The sequence below is a fragment of the Lynx canadensis genome, chromosome D3, assembly GCF_007474595.2.
Source record: "Lynx canadensis isolate LIC74 chromosome D3, mLynCan4.pri.v2, whole genome shotgun sequence".
NCBI lineage: Eukaryota > Metazoa > Chordata > Mammalia > Carnivora > Felidae > Lynx > Lynx canadensis.
In genome coordinates this window covers 46814012-46837053 of record NC_044314.2, presented here as the reverse complement: position 1 = coordinate 46837053, position 23042 = coordinate 46814012, and the positions used below count along the sequence as shown (strand labels likewise).

General features: G+C 35.9%; 1 protein-coding gene across 2 annotated transcripts in view; it reads right to left on the bottom strand.

Annotated features, from left to right (window-relative positions):
- The window catches only part of ZNF521 (zinc finger protein 521), a 280011-nt gene that overhangs the window by 127260 nt on the left and 129709 nt on the right, over positions 1-23042 (bottom strand). For both annotated transcript variants that reach the window (XM_030336929.2, XM_030336931.1), the window contains one exon: positions 3236-3320. In XM_030336929.2, coding sequence (XP_030192789.1) covers positions 3236-3320 — 85 coding nt within the window. The remainder of the gene's footprint in view (positions 1-3235; positions 3321-23042) is intronic.

Below are 23042 nucleotides of genomic sequence, written 5' to 3'. Positions count from 1 at the left end.
CATAATACACAATGGCTTCTTTCTGTATTCTCAGGTCAAAAGCCAACGTAAACTATGTGAAAGGAACAAAGGAAGACAAGAAAAAATTTCTCATCTGTGCAAACTTGAAAAGAGGGAAATCTTTTCCCCAGGAAAGCTGTTAAAATGTTTTGTAGCTCTTTTTTGTGTGTGTGTAAAGAAGAAAAGAAACCCCTAAATAGTCACTGGTCTGATTTCTTACTGAAACTGTGTCAAAATGTGGTGGAGAGTGAGGTTTTCTTTTTTTCCTTAATAGACGTAAGTCAAATCCCTGATGCCTTTTTATTGAGTAATTATTCCTGCAACCCAGACCATGTGTCCACACCTAGCTGCAAAACGGCACTTAAGCAGAACGTCTCTAGTATGTACCTGGTAGAAACATTGATGGTTTTCCTTTTGCAAATGTCCCTGGCCAATAGCCTGAGACCAGCACATCCAGAAAGAAGCATGGAGTTGTCTGACATTGAAACTGCATTAAACACGTGTGCTACAGAGAAGCAAATGCAAATAACTTGGTTAAAGAAGGAATTTAAAGTTACACCTCACTGGGTCATCTGAAGACCTTGTTCTCCACCAGGTGACATAATCCTTCCTCTGGACTGATTGAAATGTAGAACAAAATCTGCAAAAACGCTATATACCCTCTTAACAAAAAGAGTAAGAGGCTTTTCAGAGAGCCTCTAATCCCTCTTCCCTGCTAAATGTCTAGTTGAGATTATTTTTTGATTAGACAAAAAACATACACAGACACACAACCTAAAAATACCTACCCTCAATGGAGGTATTTTAGTCAACAAAATAATGCTGCCTGCCTCATTTGAAAGACTAAGTATCACACTGGGATTTTAAAAAAGGATATCTTAGCCTCTGTGACATCCTCCCATTATGCATTCTCTTTCTGTAGATATTAACAACATGACTGGAGTTTAAGGACTTGGATGCATGGTCAACAGATAAAACAATTAAATGGATACTATTCATTTGTTTAGCCCTCAAGTATAAGAGAGTTACATATTTTATTATTAAAAATAGCATGAATATTAAATAACTAGGCCCTCTGTGGAAAGGAATAGAATTTGCTTCTCTGATGGAAGGTGAATTGTTAAATGCTCAGATCCCAAGAGGAAGTGAGTGTCATATTAATCCACCATAAGGTAGAGGGAGAAAGCTCTGGGAACACACTAATGATGCAAGGAATGTGAGAGACATACAAAAGGAAAGGTATAAAGCAATTTAAAAAGAAGGGCCAGTACAAGCCAATGAATGTTCCGGCCAAATGATACTAAAATTGGCAAATCAAAAAAGTCCTCTCACTGCTCAACGTTCAATTCAGACTCAATATACGCAAAAGAGCATTAATATTATGGTGAAAAATATATTCAATCTGTTCATCCGAGTCCTGGGATAAAAAATAAAATTCAGAACCAAAAATAAGTTTATGTACAATACAACTATACAGAAGCGTAACCTATTAACATTTCACTAAATTTTCCATTAGGTGCCAATTCCAAGATAAGTTTCACTGAAGCCCACGTAAAACTATGGCATGAGGCAGAATCATGAATGACTGCCACCAATGAACTCTACTCAAGAAATAAAGACCTGGAAAATATCAGCATTTATCATGGCAAGAAGAACTCATTCTTTCTAACCCACACACCCTTCCCCCTCCCCCCAAAAAAAGCAGTTTTGAAAGTTTATAAAGAATATTTTTCTTGAAATCCAAAATAGAAAAAAATTGCAAGGAAACACGTTACTTAAATTCTCTTACATGTTGTCATTACCCGCTAAGCACTCAGTAAAGCTGTCACTGTTATTCTACCACATTTGAGGATATATTTGATGTATAAGAAAATCACTAATAATATTAGCATGTAAATCTGGAAAATAGAGAGATACACTGATCGATATTTTAGCTGTTGTGCATTAAGTTCCATTTTGCACAATTATGTACTTAGTCTTTTATAAGCAATAATCCTCCTAAAGACCCATCACTTGAAAACTGTAAAGCAAATCGTATTGAAAAACGATTAATCAATTTTCTAACATGCTTTTGAATTTATCTTCATTAATTCTACAAGAACATTAGGAGTTCCACTGTGATCAGTAATGATGGAGCAATCCTTCCACTCTGCACTCTCAGGATGCTTCTGATCAAGTGTGTAAAATAACTTGTTTACCCCTGAAAACAAGTTCAGAGTCTAGAAGGCTGAATTTTCTTTCCTGTCTTAGAGTTTGGTAATAGGAGAGCATGAGGTTAATTGGACTTTTTAGTATTATATCACAATTATTTATGGTATTATAAAATTCCATCAAATGAGGATGAAATAAAAAAAACCTCTCGCAGTATAAAAACACAAATGAGTAACAAAAATAGCATAAAGTAATAACAATTGTCATTTTAGTAGTAGAAAAAGATCTGCTTGATAAAGTTTAATTGGCTGGTAAAACTCTTAGTGTTATTACTAAGTGCTTATCAAATTAAAAAACATAGGAGGTAACCCCAGAGGAATTAAGGGATAATGGGACAATATGAATAACTGAAAAAATTATCCTTTTAGTTCGAGCCTATGTGACAAATGCAAAATCCCTGCAAACACCGGCCGAGAGTGACTTCAGAGATCTTTACCCAAACCGCTTTTAGAAAGATCTATGTACAATTTGGTGGGGAATAAAAAATGATTACTGACTTCTTTACATGATCTTTATGATCATGATTATTTCCAGGCTGTTTAAACTATACATATAAAACTATCTTATGGCAATTTAAATTATTTATGTTTCCCTATCACAAAAACTCACCACTTTAGATTTTGATACAAAGATGCTTAAGCAACACACAGCAGTGCCATTACCATAATAACTTCTGAAATTAAAACCTGTCTAAAACTCTATGGAAAGCTAACATCCAGTTCATTAACCATTCCTGTTAGTTTTCAATAATGCAAAAATGATTAGAAGTTTAATTTGTTAATCACCTGTGTTTTGACTGGCAGGAGATATATAATCCTCTGCAGAAGTCTAAACTAGCCCTTGCAGAAAATAAAATGTGCTAATGTCTTATCAGGCCTAATAATAGTAATAAAAATCAATCATGCCTAGGTAAAACATTGATGGCTGAACAATTAATTCATCTTTAACTCTGTTTAATTATATAGGCATTGATACACAAGTAGGAGAAAAAGCTATCTGTAATAAGGGTTAGAGTGTCACTCACCAATCATGTGATTTGCAACATGAACCTGAATATCCCATTCATTGTAGAAAACCATCTGACACTTGATGCACTGATAGGTCTTCTTCTGAGAAAACAAGTATAAATAGAATTACTTAGACACATGCACTTCTTACTGTTTTCTTTAAAAAAAAAAAAGAGCCCAACCCAACTCACAACATTTTTTTGAGATGCTGGTCTGGCTACTGTGGGTCTGCTTGGGCAAAGTTCCATGAATTCCTCACTAAGACCTTGTGGTCTGATCCCAACACTATACTTTTAGTTGCAAACAGTTGGAAGACATGAAGGCACATAATTACAGAATAATATATTTTTAAAGATTCCTAAACTCAAAAACCGAAGTTAGTATTAAAAAAAAAATCTGTAACACATAGTTGGGTTTCAGAAACCGAGGTCTTCGTAGATCAGGCACAATTTCATTCTGACCAAAATGACTGTGACATTACTTCTAGATATCCCTTAGTGAAATGGTCAGTAAGACTCATGGAATCTAGCTACAAGATTCAGCAATTCTCGTTTTTAGTTGCAACTTAGTCTGATATTTAGATGTTTCAGAAGTTGCTAAATACTAGCATTTAAACACATATTTTCTCCTATAAAGAAATCATGCCATACTGAACTTTCTAAGATGGTTTTATCATTTTATACAACAGCTCTGGGAAGTGGAGAGTGCAGGATTTATTAATTCTTGTTATCATAAATAAAGAAACTGAGGCGCAGGGAAGTAGAAAGATTTGCCTGATGTCAGAGTGCCCTACAGCCAAGAAGAGAAATCAGCTGTCTTGATTCTAAATGCTAGACTGTCCGATAAAAGCTGCCTTTATGACTTCACATCCTTGGCACTGTGTCCCCCATATGGCTCAGCACATATTAGATGAACTCAATAAATAAAGTATTGGTTATGTTTTCCAGAACACAGTTACATAAATTCCTTTATGATGAAACTTGATATTTACAATTAAAAACCATCTTGGAAAACAAAATAAACCCTTATGAAATAATCCATTTTGAAATCTCCCCAATGTGAGAAAATAACATTTGTAAAATCACATCAATGGCAGTTTGTTAAGGCATTCTTAGAGAATTATCGTTTCATCCGTAGTCTTACAAACTTGTTTTACTAATGGTAGCAGTACAAAATATCAGTCTGCAAATTGTCATTAATTTTAAAGAACTCAACAAAATCAAGGCTAGGCACAAAAATTTAGCATCATTTCATCAGCAATTAAAATTTCAAATGCCACTAATGTAACACCGTCTTGATTACTGTCACTTAGCATAGCACTGGCTTGTGCAACCCAGGATAGTAGAATTCCTTGTAAAACACAAAAGGGCAGGCATATTTCCAATAGAAGGTTTCTAAATAATCTAACAGGCTTTGTACATTAAGCATATTGTGAATTGAGTGTGCTGAATCTAAATCTAACACGGAGTTGAAAAACCCTGACAATCACCGAGGAAGATTTACTGTGCTGAGCTGTTTACAAGATGCTTTTGATGGTGACATATAGAGCAACATGTGTGGTGTAAATAACATCTATCCCTTTTTTAACAATATTTCCCTTTAGAACTAGTTAGAAAATATTTCTTACTCCCAGATGACCTACATTATATATTGTTTATTAGCATACTTCTAGCATTATTCCTGATATGTGACCTTGCTGAAAAACAAAGAAACATAAACTTAATGGCTAGTCTTTTCTCTTGTTAGCACAGTAAAACATACAATATGTCGAAAACTGTCTCCAAAAATGATGACTGATGAATATGTTGGTGGAATATACTAGGACTTTTTTTTTCCTGGCCTAATAATAAAGAAGAAAATCACTTGACAAGCCAAAATAAAATACCAGCACTTACTACTACCTTCAGAATGAACTGACATATTTGGATATCTATGTACGTAACTTTTCTTTTATCATGGAAAGAAAATGCTTTTGTCACTGTTGATAATTCAAATACTAATTCCACTCTTAAGACAGTGTCTAAAATGTTATGTTCTATTCTTATTAACAAAGTCATATTCTTACCTATATATAAGCTCCTAAATTTGGGGCTGATGAAGTAAGAATTTCATGTCATCAAAAACAATGTACCATGATCTTAAAATGCTGTAGCTTGAACTCTGCCTCACCATACAGCCCACATTTCGCAATACAAAGCAATGATATGCAAATTGAGATGTATTAAGGTTTTCTTTTTTAAAGCCATGATATGAAATTCATTTTTACTCTCTATTTCTTTTAAAAAAGCAATTTTAAATGACTTTTAAAGCATCTTTATTATAATTATAGGCTCTTAGCAAAATGTGTGAGTGACCTCTGCCCACCCATACACCATCTTTAAGTAAAGCGATTATAACCTCTGCACAGTGTTGGTTGCCTTGGGGAGTTCAGTCCCTTGGAGGCAAATCTACTCCAGCTCTGTACAGCTGAGTTTATAAAGGACTTCTTTCTAATTCTAGACCCAAATCTGCTTTCTGCTACTTTTGTGCATTTGTCCTAACTCTATGCTCTGGAGCTGTAAAAAACAGGCTGGCTCCCTCGTCTAATAAGCCAACTACATTAACCCTTTTTCAGACTGAGAATAGAGGGATGGCATATGAAACATTTTCAACAATTTTCATCACCCTGGTTACCCTCTTCCAGGTCAACCTTTTAAGTAATAGAACCTCAAATTAAGCACAATACTCCAGGGGTCTCCTCACCCTTAAGGAGTACAGGAGGACTGTCACCACCCCCCCCCCCCTTAGGACAATTACTTCCATTTATATAGAAGACAACAACAAAAAAAAAGTCAAGTGAGATCATTTCTCCTAAAAGCAGATAACTGTAGAAACAGAACTTCCATTGTTTGGGCCCCAGATTGGCCTTTATCAACGCTTAAGTTGTCAATTTACTTGAAATGCTAATTTAGTACAATTTTTAAAAGAGACTTTTTTTCATTAGCCTTTTTTAATGTGCTACTTGGGAGTGGGGTTGTCATTTCCTGATTGTTCTCTTTTGTTTTCTGATACTGATAGATGTAATTATCAAGGATACAACTTTTTCCCAGCACCTCATTATTTTTGATTGATTTTGAGAACAATTTAAATGTGCCTTTTTGACATTCTTGTTTTCAGTTATACTCTGGTTAAGGTATTCAGAGACTTTCAGAAAAGAGCATCTCATAAATTAAAAAAAAATGATTAGGATCTTTAATAATGTATACTTTAAAAAAAACATTATTCTGATTAACCACCCCCCCCCATTCAAATTAAGACTTAGGCTTCACATTGAGCCTCACCAAATAAAAAATTATATATACTTTGCAGGTATAAATTGCTTTGATTTTTTTTTAAAACAAAACACAAACTATAAAAAAAAATCATTGAGTTCATAGTAACCTTCAAAAACAGAAACAGAAAAAACATCTCAGTTGCCACCATTGGAGGTTTGGAGGTGACTATGACATAAATCTCTTATTCTAAAAATTAGTAATTAAAGGCACAGAAGCACTAAGCTTTTTAGGAAGAAATGTAGTTCATGCCTATTTGATGAGGAAAAGTTCTTTATGAAAGACTCACAGTAGAAGGGATGACAGAATTAGCAATTCACCATTTTGCAATGCCAAAAGAAGTAGCCCAGAATAATCATTCATGGCTGCTAAAACTATTAAGAGAAAGGTTATTCTGGAGACACTCAAGTTTTATCCTTTAATAACTACAAAGAGAAAGATGTACCTTTACAGTGGATTTATCTGTTGGTAATCACTGCAACCAAACTACTTACTCTAATATGACTACTAATAAAATAGCCTGGCATTATGTGTCTCTCGATGTGATGCAATGTGGAGTATAATACATCATAATAAAGTACTCTCATCTAAAATGTATACCTGAATCTAATCAAGCCTTTAGATAAATAGTCCAGTTTTCAGGAAAAGCAAGGACAGAGGAATAAGCAGTACTGTGAGAGAAGAGAGGGAAAAAAAAGTACACAAATCCAAGATGTTCTTCAACACAAATCAAAAATATTCTTGGCCTGCTATTTTCAAAAAGCCAATGTCATACAGGGGAAGAAAGAGGTGGAGAGATTGTTCTCAGATGAAAGAGACTAAAAAGACAACTAATAAATGTTGTGTGTGCGTGTGTGTGTGTGTAAATGTAATGTGTGGATTCTAATTTGGGGAGAAAACAGCTATAAAAAGGTTTTTGAAGAAACTGGGGAAATTTGAGTATCAGCTGGTTATAAAATGATACCGGGGAATTACTACTGCTAACTTTCTTAGATGTGACAATGGTATCATGGTTATGTGGATAAACAAATCTTTTTCTGTGGATATTTAGGAATGAAATGGCATGATGTTCACAATTTACCTCCAAATACTCAGAAAAAAAATATATAGTCACATACAGATAAAGCACATGTGGCTAAATGTTAACAATTATTAAATCTAGGTATATACTTAAATGTTTTCATAAAAAATGGAAATAAATGGTTAGAATAATTCATAATACGTCATTTTTTAAAAACACTAAACCTAGTCTTGATTAAGCCCATCTCCTTGGTTCATTTTATACCACCACACTTGGTGTGCACCAAAAATTATTTGTGCTTAGTTGTTATAAGTAGCTTTGCAAATATTTTTTGTAGTTTTTTGGTAAGGGTTTTTTCTGTTTACCTGTTTTTTTATAAATCTAATGTATGAATTCTAAAAGGTCAAACACCATAACTTACATTCATTTCTATAATAAAGAAACAATAGTTTCCTATAATTGTCTGTAAATTCTATAAAGAACTCATATGCATAAAATTCACTTGCAACAAAACTGTAAGAGTTGACAAAGGAAAGATTATTATCCTCATTTACAGATTAGGTGACTCAGCCTAATTCATTCAGATTGTGAATACTATAACTAAGGCCAGTATTATACTCTGCCTCCCACCTACTGAGTTTTAACACAGTTTATACTCTGATCATTTGCACGTAAATTCACAGTTGCATTGTAGGTAGATCTTGGAAGAAGGTTTTCCTTACAATTGTGTAGTGCTTTGGTCTTTGACAATGCCAGGGATGGTCTTAGAGTGAGGACCCTGTCCCTGGCCACCTTCAGCACAGGCTTTCAGTACTAGGTCCTTGGCCAAAATCCATAGGGAAGAGCTCGCTTCCCAAAATCCCTTACTCGACTTCAAGATTTTCTCTTTCCTCCCAGTGTCCTGAGATTTAATTGCCATGTTCTCAACCATATATTTTTGTCTATTAGTCCTGCTCAATGACAAAAGAATAATTTCTGTCTGAGAGCTCATGTATGTCTCCAATCCTAAAAGTTTTCAGCTATCATTTCTTCAGCTTCTACACATCTCTCACACACTGTCCATTCACTTCTACTGGAACTCCTATTAGACATAGATTGGATGGAGCCTCTGGATTTCTCCTCTATGTATCTTAACCATTTTTCATGCATATTTTAAAAGTCAGTTCGTCCTCTGTTTTGTTCTAGGTGACTCTCTGTACCCTTACAAACCACAAATTCTCTCTTCACTGGTCTCCAGTCTACAGTGTATCCTATCTACCAAAACTTTTATTTCAATGACTATTTTTCATGTCTAACATTTCCAATTTTATTTATTTTTTCTAACATTTCTAATTTTAAACACAAGTACTCTTGCTTTGTTTATACTTGAATTTGCTTCACAACTTCTCACTATTTTTAGTGGAAATCATACCTTCATTTATCTTTCTGAGCTTCTAAGCATATTTATTTCAAAGTCTTTGTCAGACTGTTCCATATAATTAACTTCTTCTGGAGTGGAATTTTGGTATCATAACAGCTGGGTTTTGGGGGGCAGTATTTTTGGGTTTTGTTGTGTTTTGCCTCTTAACTAGCATTAGATTCATTCACATATTTTGCAATCTTGGTTTGAAGCCCATTTGTAGTGGAAGCTTTTTTTCTATGTGCTCATTCTTCCCTTTCTAGCAGTTTTCCCTTTGCTTCTATCAGGCCATCTGAGACTCCTAGATCAGATTAGGTCTCATGAGGGCATTTCCTATGTGTCTGAAGTGCTACAGGGATACAGAAGATACTGTTAGTTGAATCACAGAGCCAGCATATGGCTAATTCAGTTTTAAGCATAAAACTGTATCTTTCTTCCTATCACTTTAACTCTCCAGCTGAAAAGCCCTAATACCAGGTATTGATCAACAACAGATTTTTTTCCAGTCGCCTATTGTAAGCAATGAAGTTTCCCCCCTGTCCTGTGCTACGTAGCAGGTTTAGTTTTGTCCCACAGAGATTACATCCAGCTACCACTTGTTCTGAAGTAGAATCCAGTGGAATCCTGGCTTCGGTCCTAACCACTTTTGAAATTTGCTTTCTGGATCTCAAGGATGGAGAATTGTTTTGAACCTGACTATGTCTATTTGGTTATCTGTACTTTATCCATCATCGTTATATGTTTGGAGCATCAAAGCATGATGTTACAGAGTCATTTCCCAAGGGTGTCTCACGGCCCACAACCCCTTGTATTTCACTGGACCCAAACTTAGGCTGAGGCCCTCAAGGAAGGGCCAGTCTCTGACACAGTCGGGACCCCCTGAAATCAGGATGCTGTTTACAGCTTCCACGATGCTATAAAATATCCACTCCAAACATACCCAGCAATCTTAGTAGGAAAGCAACATTAGAATCTTGTTTTTGCAATTAGTTGCTATTTAGTGGCTTCATAATTTAGCTGTGTGACAAATCATTTAATGACCCTGAGTCTTTGTACCCTTCCCTGTAAATTAAAACTAATAAAACTTACATCTTAAGAGTTGATGTGAGAAGCAAGTGAGAACTATATAAAAGTGCTTAGTACCGTGCCTACCATGTAGCATGCCTGAATTAAACTGGAACTACCTTTATTACTCTTTCCTTGACAGGTTATTACGGAGACGGAATGGAGTACTACATAAACTGTCTGACCCAACACAGTTGCTTGTCAAAGATTAATTCTCACTCTTTTATGTGGACTTTGAAACCATATTAAAATTTCTTTAAACTAGAACCCACTGATTTCAAGTTTATGACAATTAACAAAGGTTAAATGAATGTTTATTAGAGGTTTCAAAATTAGTAGCAGAAAGAATATCACAAGTTGGGGACAAGGTTGGGAGTGGGAAGGAAGAAGATAGAGCATGTAAAAAGGTTCAACCTAGCGAGGGGAAAAAAAAAGCTGTTTTCAAGGACTATAGCAATATACATTACCATTCTGAGAACGAATGTATTAATTCTAAGTGAGACTTATACTTAAGAGCAGTAGCACCTTTACTTGGCAGTATTTTGTTGGCAAGCAAGTGAGTATTATGTGTGAGTGAAAATTGTAAACCTGCAGCCTTCCACAAATACTCTATAGTTCAGACATTTTACTAATTTAGTTTGGATATTTTCCAAGTCACCCTGCATTTGTGTGAAAGTAAGTCAGAACAGAGAGGGAAAAATGGGTGAAATGTAATGACAGCTAGTAACGATGAAAAGTTTGCCCAGGGGATTCACTGAAGAACACCAGTGTGGATTTTCTGTTGTGTGTTCTCATGGTAGTTAACAGAAGGACACTGTTGTCTTACAGATGTGGTTAATGTCCTGAGGTTGAAGACCACATAGCACTTTGTGCTAAGAGCTCAGTAACCAAGAAGAACTATTAAACATGATTCCTCAACTCAAGGAGTTACAATATAAATGCGGAAAGAACACACACCAATATTAAACTGTCGTACGTATTCTGCCTGCCTAACACAGCAAAGCAGTTCAAGGCCAAGAGACAGCCAGTGTACGACAAAGAGAAGACCCTTAAACACATCAAATAAAGACAGATTAACATGGTCTACAAGAGTCAGGAAAAGTTCCCTGGGAGAGAAGAGACTTTATCCGAGGTCGAAAATGGGAACACTTTTCCCTGAGCTCAAAACTGAGTTCCAAAGTGCCTGTTATGTGCCAGGCAAGTGTTCACAGTCTGGTGGGATATTTGGTGGAATGAGGAAGGCAATTCAGAACAGAAGCAGGGCTAAATAAGATTGCTCTCATCAACTGGGCAGGAAAAATGAGGAGAGAGACAAAAATCTAGTAAGAAAAAGTTTGCAAAAATATTTTTGTTTCAAATGACTAAGTTGCACTTTTTTCTTTTAATTTTAGACAAACTCTGCATAGGTCCCTATGGAATCTGAAAACAATATTGACTTAGACATATTTAGTTTTTAGAAATAAATTCAAAACTCCACAAAGATATACATTTAAGCTCCCCCTAAGTTTGAAATCAAGGGGTAAAAAAGCCTAACCATGTTTTCCCGCTTTTCTTGGGTTCTTTTTGAATATTAGATAAAATAGCAGTTAAAATATCTTATTTTCAAAGGTATCATGAATAGAAAAAAAATTGAAAATAATTGAGATTTAAAAAAAAAAAATTCTGGCCAGCTCTCACTAAAAAGCAAAACCCAGAGTCAAAAATGGGAGTAAGTATCATGAATTTGAGCCTAAGTTTCTCATGGAGAGAAATGCTTTCTTAGGCTTATTTATCTCCACTCCTCTGATTTCTCCTGACTCAGAATTTGGAAGGCTCTTCCAAGGGCCTAGCTTATTTCCTCACTACACAGGCCACCGAGACCCTCCGGGTAAGAGGTCTTCACCTAGATGATCTCACTTAATGGTACATGTTCAAGTGCTGTTTGTTCTGTGCCATAACAAATCTACCTGGGTCACTCTCTTGTAGAGCTGTCCATAAAGTAGGCAGTCAATACATTGCATTTATTGACTATCCAATGGATGATCTACTGAGACATCCCTCATCCAGCACCTTCATTCTTAAAGTGTTACCCAGGACTTGACTACTGCTGCCGGAAAACTTCTCCACTACTCTACTGCGCACTGGAAATCCGTGAATCAGAAGAGGCTGAATACACAGACTAAATTAATGCTGTGTTAAAGGTTAAAAAAAAATCACCAGAAGCATGTGCTAATTCTTTTTGAGTCAGGACAGGAATTTGCTTCTAGTTATCCCCAGTTATAATATTTTGTTAGCTCCTGGTTTGGAAGGATTTATAATTCATAGGTTCCGGTTACCTTCCAACATCGACTGTTTGTGAACATTCCCTATCCGTCAGAAAGCGAAGAAACTGAGAGTGGGGGAATAAGAGTTTAAATAATCCGTTTTTATAAACATAAATGAGAGGAGGAAAGGCAGAAGTCAAAATTTTTGCCTTACACCAAATTATGGTCTATTTTTCCCATCAATTATTTCAGCCATACATTGATTTCACCTTAGAAATCTGAAACCTCCCTCCCGTCTCACTATTGTCAGAATGAGAAGCTATGGCTGAATGACACTGGGGACACCAAGTTGGAGAGACGATGGAGTAGGAACGTGAAATAGTAGTGTGTTGTAACACTATTAAGTCGCATGGCATGCCCACAGCGATCGAATGCTAGAAGTTGGTAACACGATTTACAGATCCTACCAGAAACCTGGAGAAAATTGTGTGTGGGGGGGAAATATTTTAGAATCCATTAAGGAACATTTTCTTAAGTGTATAACTTCTGCCCTAAAGGCAAGTTGAGAATCTAGACAGGTTTGTTAACACTTAGGGAGTACTGGTACCATTTACCAGATACTCGCCATAAATATCAAAAGGGTAACATAGAGAAGAGCTTTATCTAATACTAAATCATAAAAGTTTCTTTTTGATTCCCTTAGAATTCGTTATATGCTGTATCCGAATTATTTCAAAGAAACCGATTTATCTCCTAAAGGACTATAAGCTCTTTAAGGGTAGATGGAGGGCTCTGTCTTACCTATCGTGTATTCGCCGCAATACATGAACCAGCGTTATTTCCACGACAAATTAATGTGTGAATGAGTCCTACTGGTTTGCTGTAACATAAAAATCATTGCTTCTTCCCACTCCTCTTCAGAGGATGAATCCTATGGAGTCCTGGTTACTCTCCTCCATTTATATTTACCTCATCTAACCTTCCAGCTACTCTTTTGTCAAAGGGATACCTCGTGTTCTTATCTACAGAACGTCTCTCTCTTGTTTGGGTCATTTCAGTTACCCCGTATGCGGCCAAGTTACCTTGTCCTTTATTACTCTTATTTCCATTGAGGCACCTTACCTCATGTCCACCTTTTCTCGGAAGTTCTTTTATTTTTTCTTTCTGCTTCTCCCTTTCTCCCTATTTTCATTTTGTGTTCTGCCTTCCCTCGTCCATCCCTTCCACTTGAACAGCTTTCCCACTGAGGCATGTCAGACCATCTTTCTCTTCTTCTTCAAATTGCTTCTAAAACCCCACCTGCTCCCTAAAACTTGTTAGCAATTACGCCCACGCACCCTGTAGGTGTTTACTTTATTATTCTTGTTGTTTGTGCTCCCCGGCACTAATGTTTTTAGGATGGAGGTGTGTTTCCTTGACCTTACCTATTCTAAATCCTGCTGTCCAGTTACAATGTATATAAACGTAAAAATGCCAGGTTCTTTTAACCCCTTGTTTTAAATGTTTTAATGTTTATTTATTTTTGAGAGAGACAGAGAGAGAGAGAGAGAGAGAGAGAGAGAGAGAGAGAACATGAGTGGGGGATAGGCAGAGAGAGGGAGACACAGAATCTGAAGCAGGCTCCAGGCTCCAAGCTGACAGCATAGAGCCCGACATGGGGCTCGAACCCATGAACCACAAGATCATGACCTGAACCAAAGTTGGACGTTCAACCTACTGGGCCACCCAGGCGCCCCTTACCCCCTTGTTTTAATTGAGTTTATTAGGATTTATAGAATTATTCCTCATTCATCATTCAAAAAAAGGATCATTTAAAATAAAAGAATACAATGCCCCCACATTCTTTATATTTTCAAAGGTACCAGTACAAGCTTATACAGAGTATCATGCAGTTCTAGGATTCAAAGGGATGTGTGAGGTCATCCGTCTCAATTTCCTCATCATAGACCACGGAAGTGAGGTCCAGAGAGACGATGTATCCTTGCCTGGAATGCACAGAAAATGACCAACACAGCAAGCCTCAAACTCCGGACTAGTGATAAACACAGCCACGTCTATATGGTGGGGTAGCACGTTTACAAAAAGGAATTGCCAACTACTGCCAAGTCGGCTCTCCAATGTGCATCAAACCCATGGCTCCTCTTGGCACTGGACCACAGGATCGCCTTTGCAGCCCCACCTGTCCACTGCCAGTTCTTGCTACTAACTGTTGCTTTCTTTGTGGGTCCTCCCTTCTCAGCCTATTCTTTCAGCATGGAATTTACTATGTTATATTCAAAACATCTATTCACATTACATTGCAAGGCTTCCTGTCACTTAAGGAACAATGTCTTATTTCTCCTTTAGCTCCAGTACCCAGTGCACTGCCTGACAGGGGTTATTTGTGAAGGAGTGTATGAACTATACAGAAGTGAATTGATTGGGGCTTTTTAGAAGTATGCCCAAGAGTAAGCGTTTTCGAGAAATTTATTGGAGGCAACCAGATTGTTGCCACCAAACATACCTGCATTCTGCATCAGACAACCACATAAGACCTTCTAGTCCCCCTTCAGATTATCCCAGAAAGATTAAACTATAGACTTCAAAAAGCTCTGCATAATCCTTATTGATACTATATTTTACAAAGCCACAGATTTTCCATATAAAAAATGCCCAAGAATATAACTTGAGAAAATATGGGGCCCTTTCTCAACAGGACTTTTGCTCCTTGAGAACACTGCCCCCCAGTAAAGAATCTGAGGGGGGAAGTGCTAGGAAAAGGATTATAATATCAAATTCGACATTTTTTATCGACTCTGTGCAAGGCAAGCACTGCAATTTTTTTAGATGTTCCTTAACAGTCCAGGTGATAAATCAATCATTATTTTAAAAGACATTTTAGAATTTTATTATTGAATATCCTTACTAAGGTTAGAGAATATCTCTATTCTCTATTGAATATCTCTATTCTCTATTGAATATCTCTAAGGTTAGAGAATATTCCTATTTCTAATCCTGCTAACTACTCACCATCTCAATATGTATACAATTCACCATTGGAGGGGACATTTGCTTTTTGAAAGTGTAATTCTTTGCCAAAAGAAACACGAAGTGATACTTACCTGTTTGTCACTGTGTGTGCAGTGCCTATGCACAATGCCTGCCACAGGTCTGAAACCCAATTCCTGTCGAATGAATGAATGCAACAGACACAAATTGACCCAAATAGTGTAGTGTGTCTGTTATGGAATGCTTGTTTTGAAATTATTTAAATTTGGTACAACAAAATGATATCAATCCAGACCCAGTTATGGGGCTGAAAGGTTCTGTCTTCCACCAAAATGATGTCAATTTTCCAGTCCTAGTAGGTATAGACATGAAGCTTAGAGGGCTTCCTGCCAGTTTTTCAGCTACCTCATCTAGTCTCTTAGTCCCGTCACCCACGTCCCTTCCATCTATCCTTCTCCCCGCTTTCTGTTCCACCCCTTACTTTTTTTTTTTTTTTAAGAATGATCTTGGTTAAATAGGTGGTCTCTATTCATAATTAAATTCTATATTTCTGGACATCTAGTTATCAAGAAATTTTATTACAATTCGCTTTTGCTTCCTTACTGGAAGCCAAACTTATAAATATAAAATACCAAAGGTAATCCTTAGACGTATCTTAAAATGAAAACGTTAACATCAGACTTTGTCAAGTTATGTTTATCAGTGACACTTAGGTTTCTAAATCATGGTGAATCTGTGCCTTGAAATCTCTCTCAATCACTTATTTATTAGTAATTTTCAAGTATAGCATTCTATTCTAAAAATAAGAGATTATGCATCTAAATTACAAATCCTGTCCAAAAAAAAAATTCCCCACAAAATTTTCACCACTTTTCCTTCTGAAGAATGTAAATATGTTTGATCCCTAGAGAACACTGTCAGTGGGTTTTAGACAAACAAACAACAGCTTTTTAAAATTAACTGCTTCTCAAACTATCCACTTGCTTCTGGAGCTTAGTGGGAAAATACCTTATTTTGGGATTCACAGTATGCCTTTCATGTATAATTTTTGTTTTTCTTATACATTATTTCCCCAATACTTTTTTTGTTCCCCTGTTCTCTATGATGTTTCAAATCAATAGTACTATTGAACATTTTCCGTTTCTTATCTATAATTACTTTTTCTGCCTATACACTCACCTATTTTACATGTTTTTTCCACCTTTTACATTTATCGTCACGTGACACGATCTCTGACCTCAAAGCAAATAAAGTAATATTTTTACCTTTGTGGTCTGTGCACTCTGTTTGTTCTTTGGATTTCCTTGCTTCTAGGTTTGTTTTAATATCTTATTATGCTTTTCTATTTCACCAACTTTGTGGAAGTGTGATGACTGATTTTGATGCATTCTGACCGAATAATCCATATAGCCCTAGCATTAGATGGAATTATTTTAGATTACATTTACAAATCAATTGAAGACATTTCACATATAAATTATACGAATGTGTGCAGATATCCGTAGGGATATGTGTAGACTTATGCACAGATATTACATAAACGATGTACAGTATACAACATCTGCTAAGAACTTTCATATATACATATACCATTTGCTCTTCACAATAACCCTATGCAGTAGGCAAAGTATGGATTATGCCCATGTTAGCAATGAAGGAATTGAAGCTTAGGAAGGACTAGTTAAGACGACACAGATGGTTCTGTCAACTGTTATTTGTACTGCTTTTTTTGGTAAGCACAATATTTTCCTGTACTATGCTACATGGCATATGTTCAAATTCCCTACACCTATAGCAGCAGGCTCTGAAGGACAAAAAAATTTTCAGACTCAGTTGAAGACTGGCTTCTGTAATACAATGTTTAATTCAACAAAATAAATCATTTGCCTTGATATGGGGATTTTTTTTACAGGATTTCACCTGCCATTCAGTCTCTTTATGATATGAATTGCACAGAATATTACATACTTATGAGGAGTCTAATGTTCTATTTATGCGTGGTTCGAAGAAACTGCATCACCATACAGTTCTTCAGAGAAATGCTCCCTTCTTTGTTTCTTTTCTCTGTTTGTTTTAATCACCAAGTTTCAACTATTTACAAGTGTTTACTAAGGACCTCTCACGTGTAAGAGACTCTCCTGAGAAACATGGAGGACACCAAGCCAAGCTCTGCCTCCGCCCACCTCCAGCTCTCTGTGCTCCTGCCATGCTGGCCACTTGTTATTCCTTAAGCCAGCCGGGCACACTGCTTGCTGCCACAGGACTTTTGCTTCGCGAGTTCTCCCGATTTGTTTGCTCCCCACACAGATACCAGCAAAGCTAACTCCTGCCTGGTTATTTGCTACCTCTCCCGAAGTATTTTAGCAGTTCATTACTACTCCTATTATGGCACGTATCCCATTCTAATTTATATTATATTTATTGTTCTATATTAATCTTTCATTAGTAAACTATACACCCTCAGGGGGCTATACTGGGGAGAAAGACGAGTATTCAAAAACCCACACTTGCAAAACGCTCATCCTCTTTACAAACCCGATAGCCTAATGCCTTGTACATAGCAGGAAATTAATAAATCTGTTATCCTAAGGTGAAGTACCAAATGAGGAATAAAAAGTTAATGCCATAGGCTAATGTTCTCCAAAGCGTGAGATATGTACTACCTTAATTGTAAAGAACAAATACAGTTCTTTCTGATTATGCAAAGGAAAAAGGTCTCACTGAGATGCTAATATGTCTTTAATACCTCTAAAACACTTGATAAATTTTCTGGTAACAACAAAAGAACAGGTTTCAGGCTTTCAGCTTTTTGCAAATACGAATATATAGCTAGAATTTTTAAAACATTATTTTGCACTAATTGTATTAGTTTTTATGTTATCTTTTATTTATAATAAGTGATACTGATTGTATACTTATGGTTCTGATTATTTGCTTTTTATGTTAAATATTAAATGTTATGAAGAGAATTTATAACATAAGTAGTACATAAAGAGTAACTATTAAACAAACACCTGGTGTGTCCAACTTAGCTTCCTGTGTGTTCTTTCCAGACAATCTATTACTCTGTCTGAATTTGCATTTCCCATATTACAAATCAGGATAAATATTTTCACATGTCGGGGCACCTGGGTGGCTCAGTCGGTTAAGCCGCCGACTTCGGCTCAGGTCATGATCTCCCGGTCCGTGAGTTCGAACCCCGCATCGGGCTCTGTGCTGACAGCTCAGAGCCTGGAGCCTGTTTCAGATTCTGTGTCTCCCTCTCTCTGACCCTCCCCCATTCATACTCTGTCTCTCTCTGTCTCAAAAATAAATAAACGTTAAAAATAAAATAAAATAAAATAAAATAAATAAATAAATAAATAAATAAATTTTTCACACGTTTACTGAGCCCTTGTGTTTCCTCTTTGTGAAATGTCATTTCACGTTAATTTCCCAGATTCTAACTTGTGGGTTTGTGTTTTCTTATTGATTTATGGCCGTTTTCCCCATATTTAGGAAACTAATCATTTTCCTAGCTATATGTGTTATAAATGTTTTAACATCTTATAGCTTCCATTTTTGATCACTTTATAGAACTTTTGGTATACAAGTTATTGTGTTTAAGGTAGAGGAACAGATCAATTATTTTATTTGTGATTTATGCTGTCTGGGTATTATGTGAGAAATCATTCCCAACCTAGGGTCATGAAAATATTCTTTACATTTTTTCCTAAAAGATTTATAGTTTTATCTTTCACACATTTTTACACATGTGAGTATTCTATTTTTAATTTTCCATATGGATAATGAATTGAATACTCCATCCATTCCTTTACCACTATCTCTTGGAGAATCTGTGTTTTGTTCTGTGGACTAATCCCACATTATGCTAATTGCTGCATATTTATTATTAATGCCTGCGTAGTAGGACAATCGTCCCCTGCTTCTTCTTTTCCTTCAAGAGAATCTTTGCTATTCTTCACCTTCCATTATTCCATATACATTTTTGAACCTCCTTGTCAAGTTCCAAAAAAGTAAAAGCATAAAAAATATATTTTAGGGGCGCCTGGGTAGCTCAGTCAGTTAAGCGTCCGACTTCAACTCAGGTCACGATCTCGCGGTCGGTGAGTTCGAGCCCCGCGACGGGCTCTGGGCTGATGGCTTCAGATTCTGTGTCTCCCTCTCTCTCTGCCCCTCCCCCGTTCATGCTCTGTCTCTCCCTGTCTCAAAAATAAATAAACGTTAAAAAAAAAAATATATATATATATATATATATATTTTAAAATTGTTGGAAGTTTTCACTGGAGTAGCTATGAATTTATGGATCAAAGTAAGGATATTTGACAACTTCACAGTATTGAATCTTCTTTTCCATAAACAAGTTAAACGTAATCATTATTTAGGTCTTGAAAAATATTTTCCAATAATGTTGTGCCATTTTTGTCCATAAATGCCTTGAACAGCTTAGATTTTATTTCTTTTTTTTTTTTTAATTTTTTTCAACGTTTTTTTTATTTATTTTTGGGACAGAGAGAGACAGAGCATGAATGGGGGAGGGGCAGAGAGAGAGGGAGACACAGAATCAGAAACAGGCTCCAGGCTCCGAGCCATCAGCCCAGAGCCTGACGCGGGGCTCGAACTCACGGACCGCGAGATTGTGACCTGGCTGAAGTCAGACGCTTAACCGACTGCGCCACCCAGGCGCCCCTTAGATTTTATTTCTAAGTATCCTATTTTTTTGTGTTTATTATATATATAGAATTCTTTTACAACTTACATTTTTTCACTTTTGGCTGGTGAATAAAAATCTAATTGACTTCTGTGAGTTGATTTGGTACCCAGAAAATTCGCTAAAGTTTTATTCATTATAATAATTTATCTTTAGATACTTTGGCTATTGTTTTACACACAAACATAAGGTCTCCAAATGACAGTTTGATTTTTTCTTTTCAGTTTTAGTGCTCCCTACTTTTTTATACTTAACTACATTTTTATTTTATCATACATCGCTGGTTAGGTCAACCAACAGAGCTTATTAGTGATTTTATTATAAACCACTAACTGCATTCAAACTTCTCTAATTATGCTTGCTAAAAACAATATTTTAAATAGTCTTTATTAGGGTAAGGAAATCTGTGCCTATTCCAAGTGTTTTTATTTAAGCATGAAAATTTGTTGAATTTAGATTCTTTGGCAACTCGAGATAAACATAGAATTTGTCTCTTTTACACTGCTAACGTGGCAAATTCAATCAATTGCTTTCTTGAGATTGAACCCACCTTGCATTATTGTTATAAGACCATTTTAATCACAGTATAAAATCTTTTACCACAGTGGATTTAGTTTGTTAATATTTTCTTCAAAATTCTTATATGTAAAATCATGAGTAAAATAGTCTAAATTTTTCTTTTACTCTCTTTGTCTTGTTTTAACTGGAGATTAAACAAATTAGAGTGTCCTTTCTTTTTGTATTTTCTGGCACAGCTTTGGAGTTATGTATATGTTCTGGTATTTTCTTTGTGGGAAGGCTTTCAACACTTTATTAAACTCTTTAATGTTTAGGGAATCATTCTACTTTCTTTTTTATCTTGAGCCAGCTTTGGTAACATACTATGCTAAAACTGTTTCCATATAATCAAACTTATCCAGTTATTTGTATAAGACTATTCAAAATATTCACTTATTTTTTTATCTTGTGCATTTTTGTTTTTTTAAATAAAAGTTAAAATTGAGAAATAGCACATATATATGCATGTGTGTATATGTGTATATATATATATATATATATATATAAAATCTTAAGTGTATTGCTTGATGAAATTTTACATACGTATATAACAGTGTAACCACCACATAGATCAAGATATGGAACATTTCTAGCAACCAAAAAAATCCCTTTTGCCCCTTCCCAGTTCGTACCATTCCAGAGGTAACTATTCTGACTTTGATCATCACAGATTAGTTTTGCCTATTCTCACACTTTAGGTGAGTGGAGTCATGTAGTGGTATGTGTCTGGTTTCTTTTTGTGAACATTGTATATACGAGTCACTAAGATTGTTATATAGCAGTGGCTCATTCCTCTTCATTGTTGTGTACTATTCCATTGTGTGACTAGAATGATTTCATACCATTACATGAATGTATTTATTCATTTAATTTTGACAGGCATTTTGATTGACTGTAACTTGAATCTTATACGCAAAAATATGTTATAAATATTCTTTTTCATAATCTGTGGTAAACATTAGCTCTCGTATCTTTTAGATACAGACCTAGGAACAGAATTTATGGGTCACAAAGTAGGCTAGTATTCAACTTTAGTATATACTGCCCAGCAATTTTTTATAGCAATTTTACAAAATTATATTGTCACTAGTAAAATGAGAGAGTTTCAACTGCTCTCCATTCTTGCAAAATAAGAACTTTTGCATTCATTTTTATTTCAGTCATTGTGGTATGTGTAGTGGCTCTCCAACTATCTTTTAAACTTTTTTTTAACGTTTTATTTTCTGTTTTAAGAGACAGAGAGGGACAGAGCACGAGCAGGGGAGGGGCAGAGAGAGAGGGAAACAGAATCCAAAGCTGAGCTGTCAGCACAGAGCCCGGTGCAGGGCTTGAACCCACGTACACGACATCATGACCTGAGCTGATGGATGTTCAACTGACTGAGCCACCCAGGAGCCCCGTCTCCTACTATCTTTTAAATTTCTGCATATATGATATTATGGCTCCCCTTCATTATTACTATTTAATGTTATTTTTTTAACTTGATTAATTTCACCAGAAGTTCATACATTTTATTAGTCTTTTCATAGAACTAGCTTTTTAGTTCATTGTTAGTTTTCTATTTCATTACTTTTGGTCTTTGCTTTATAATTTTCGTCTCTTCTGTTTTTTTCATGGGCTTGTTTTGTTGTTCTGGTCTGAATGTCTTAAGTTGGATGTTTAGCTTATTGATATCATGACTTTTTAAATTTTCCAATATGTATACTTACACTGTAACAATTTTTCTTCTAGGTACTGCTTTGTTTCCATCTCCCAGGTTCTGCGGTACAGTTATTTTTCAGTTCTAAGTATTTTTAATTTCTCTTTTTATGCCCCCTTTGTTCCATGTGTGATTTTAATTTTAAAATTTATGGAGGTTTTTAAAAAGACACCTTTTTCATGTATCATATATTTGTACTGTGGCCAGAGAATGTGATTTTGTGTGAACCTAAGCTTTTAAAGTTTATACTGTTTTTTTAATGTTTTTTAAAATATTTTTTGAATGTTTATTCAGTTTTGAGAGACAAGAGAGACAGAGTGCAAGCAGGAGAGGGGCTGAGAGAGAGGGAGACACAGAATCTGAAACAGGCTCTAGGCACTGAGCTGTAGGCACAGAGCCCAATGCGGGGCTCAAACTCACAAACAGCTAGATCATGACCTGAGCCGAAGTTGGATGCTTAACTGACTAAGCCACCCAGGTGCCCCTACGCTATTTTTTATCGAGGACCTCCTTTATGATAGGCAAAGAGTGAAGGTGAGCAATCAGTGTACAGGTGTGGCCTGGACAGGGAATGCATGAAATGTTAACAGCAGGAGTGGTTGACACAAAAGGTTTGAAGAATAGAGAAGGTATAGGAGATACAAACAAAGTTTCAGACCAAAATGACTAGGAGAAAGATGGAACGCTGTCGAAAATGGGAAAAGAAATTGTGATTCGATTTGGTTAAAGGGCTAGAAGAATGTAGAACCCGTAATGTCAAATGGGTAGCTGAAAATCCAAGATTGGGCCTCAGAATGAGGTTGACATTTGAAATTTGCTATTTTAGTCA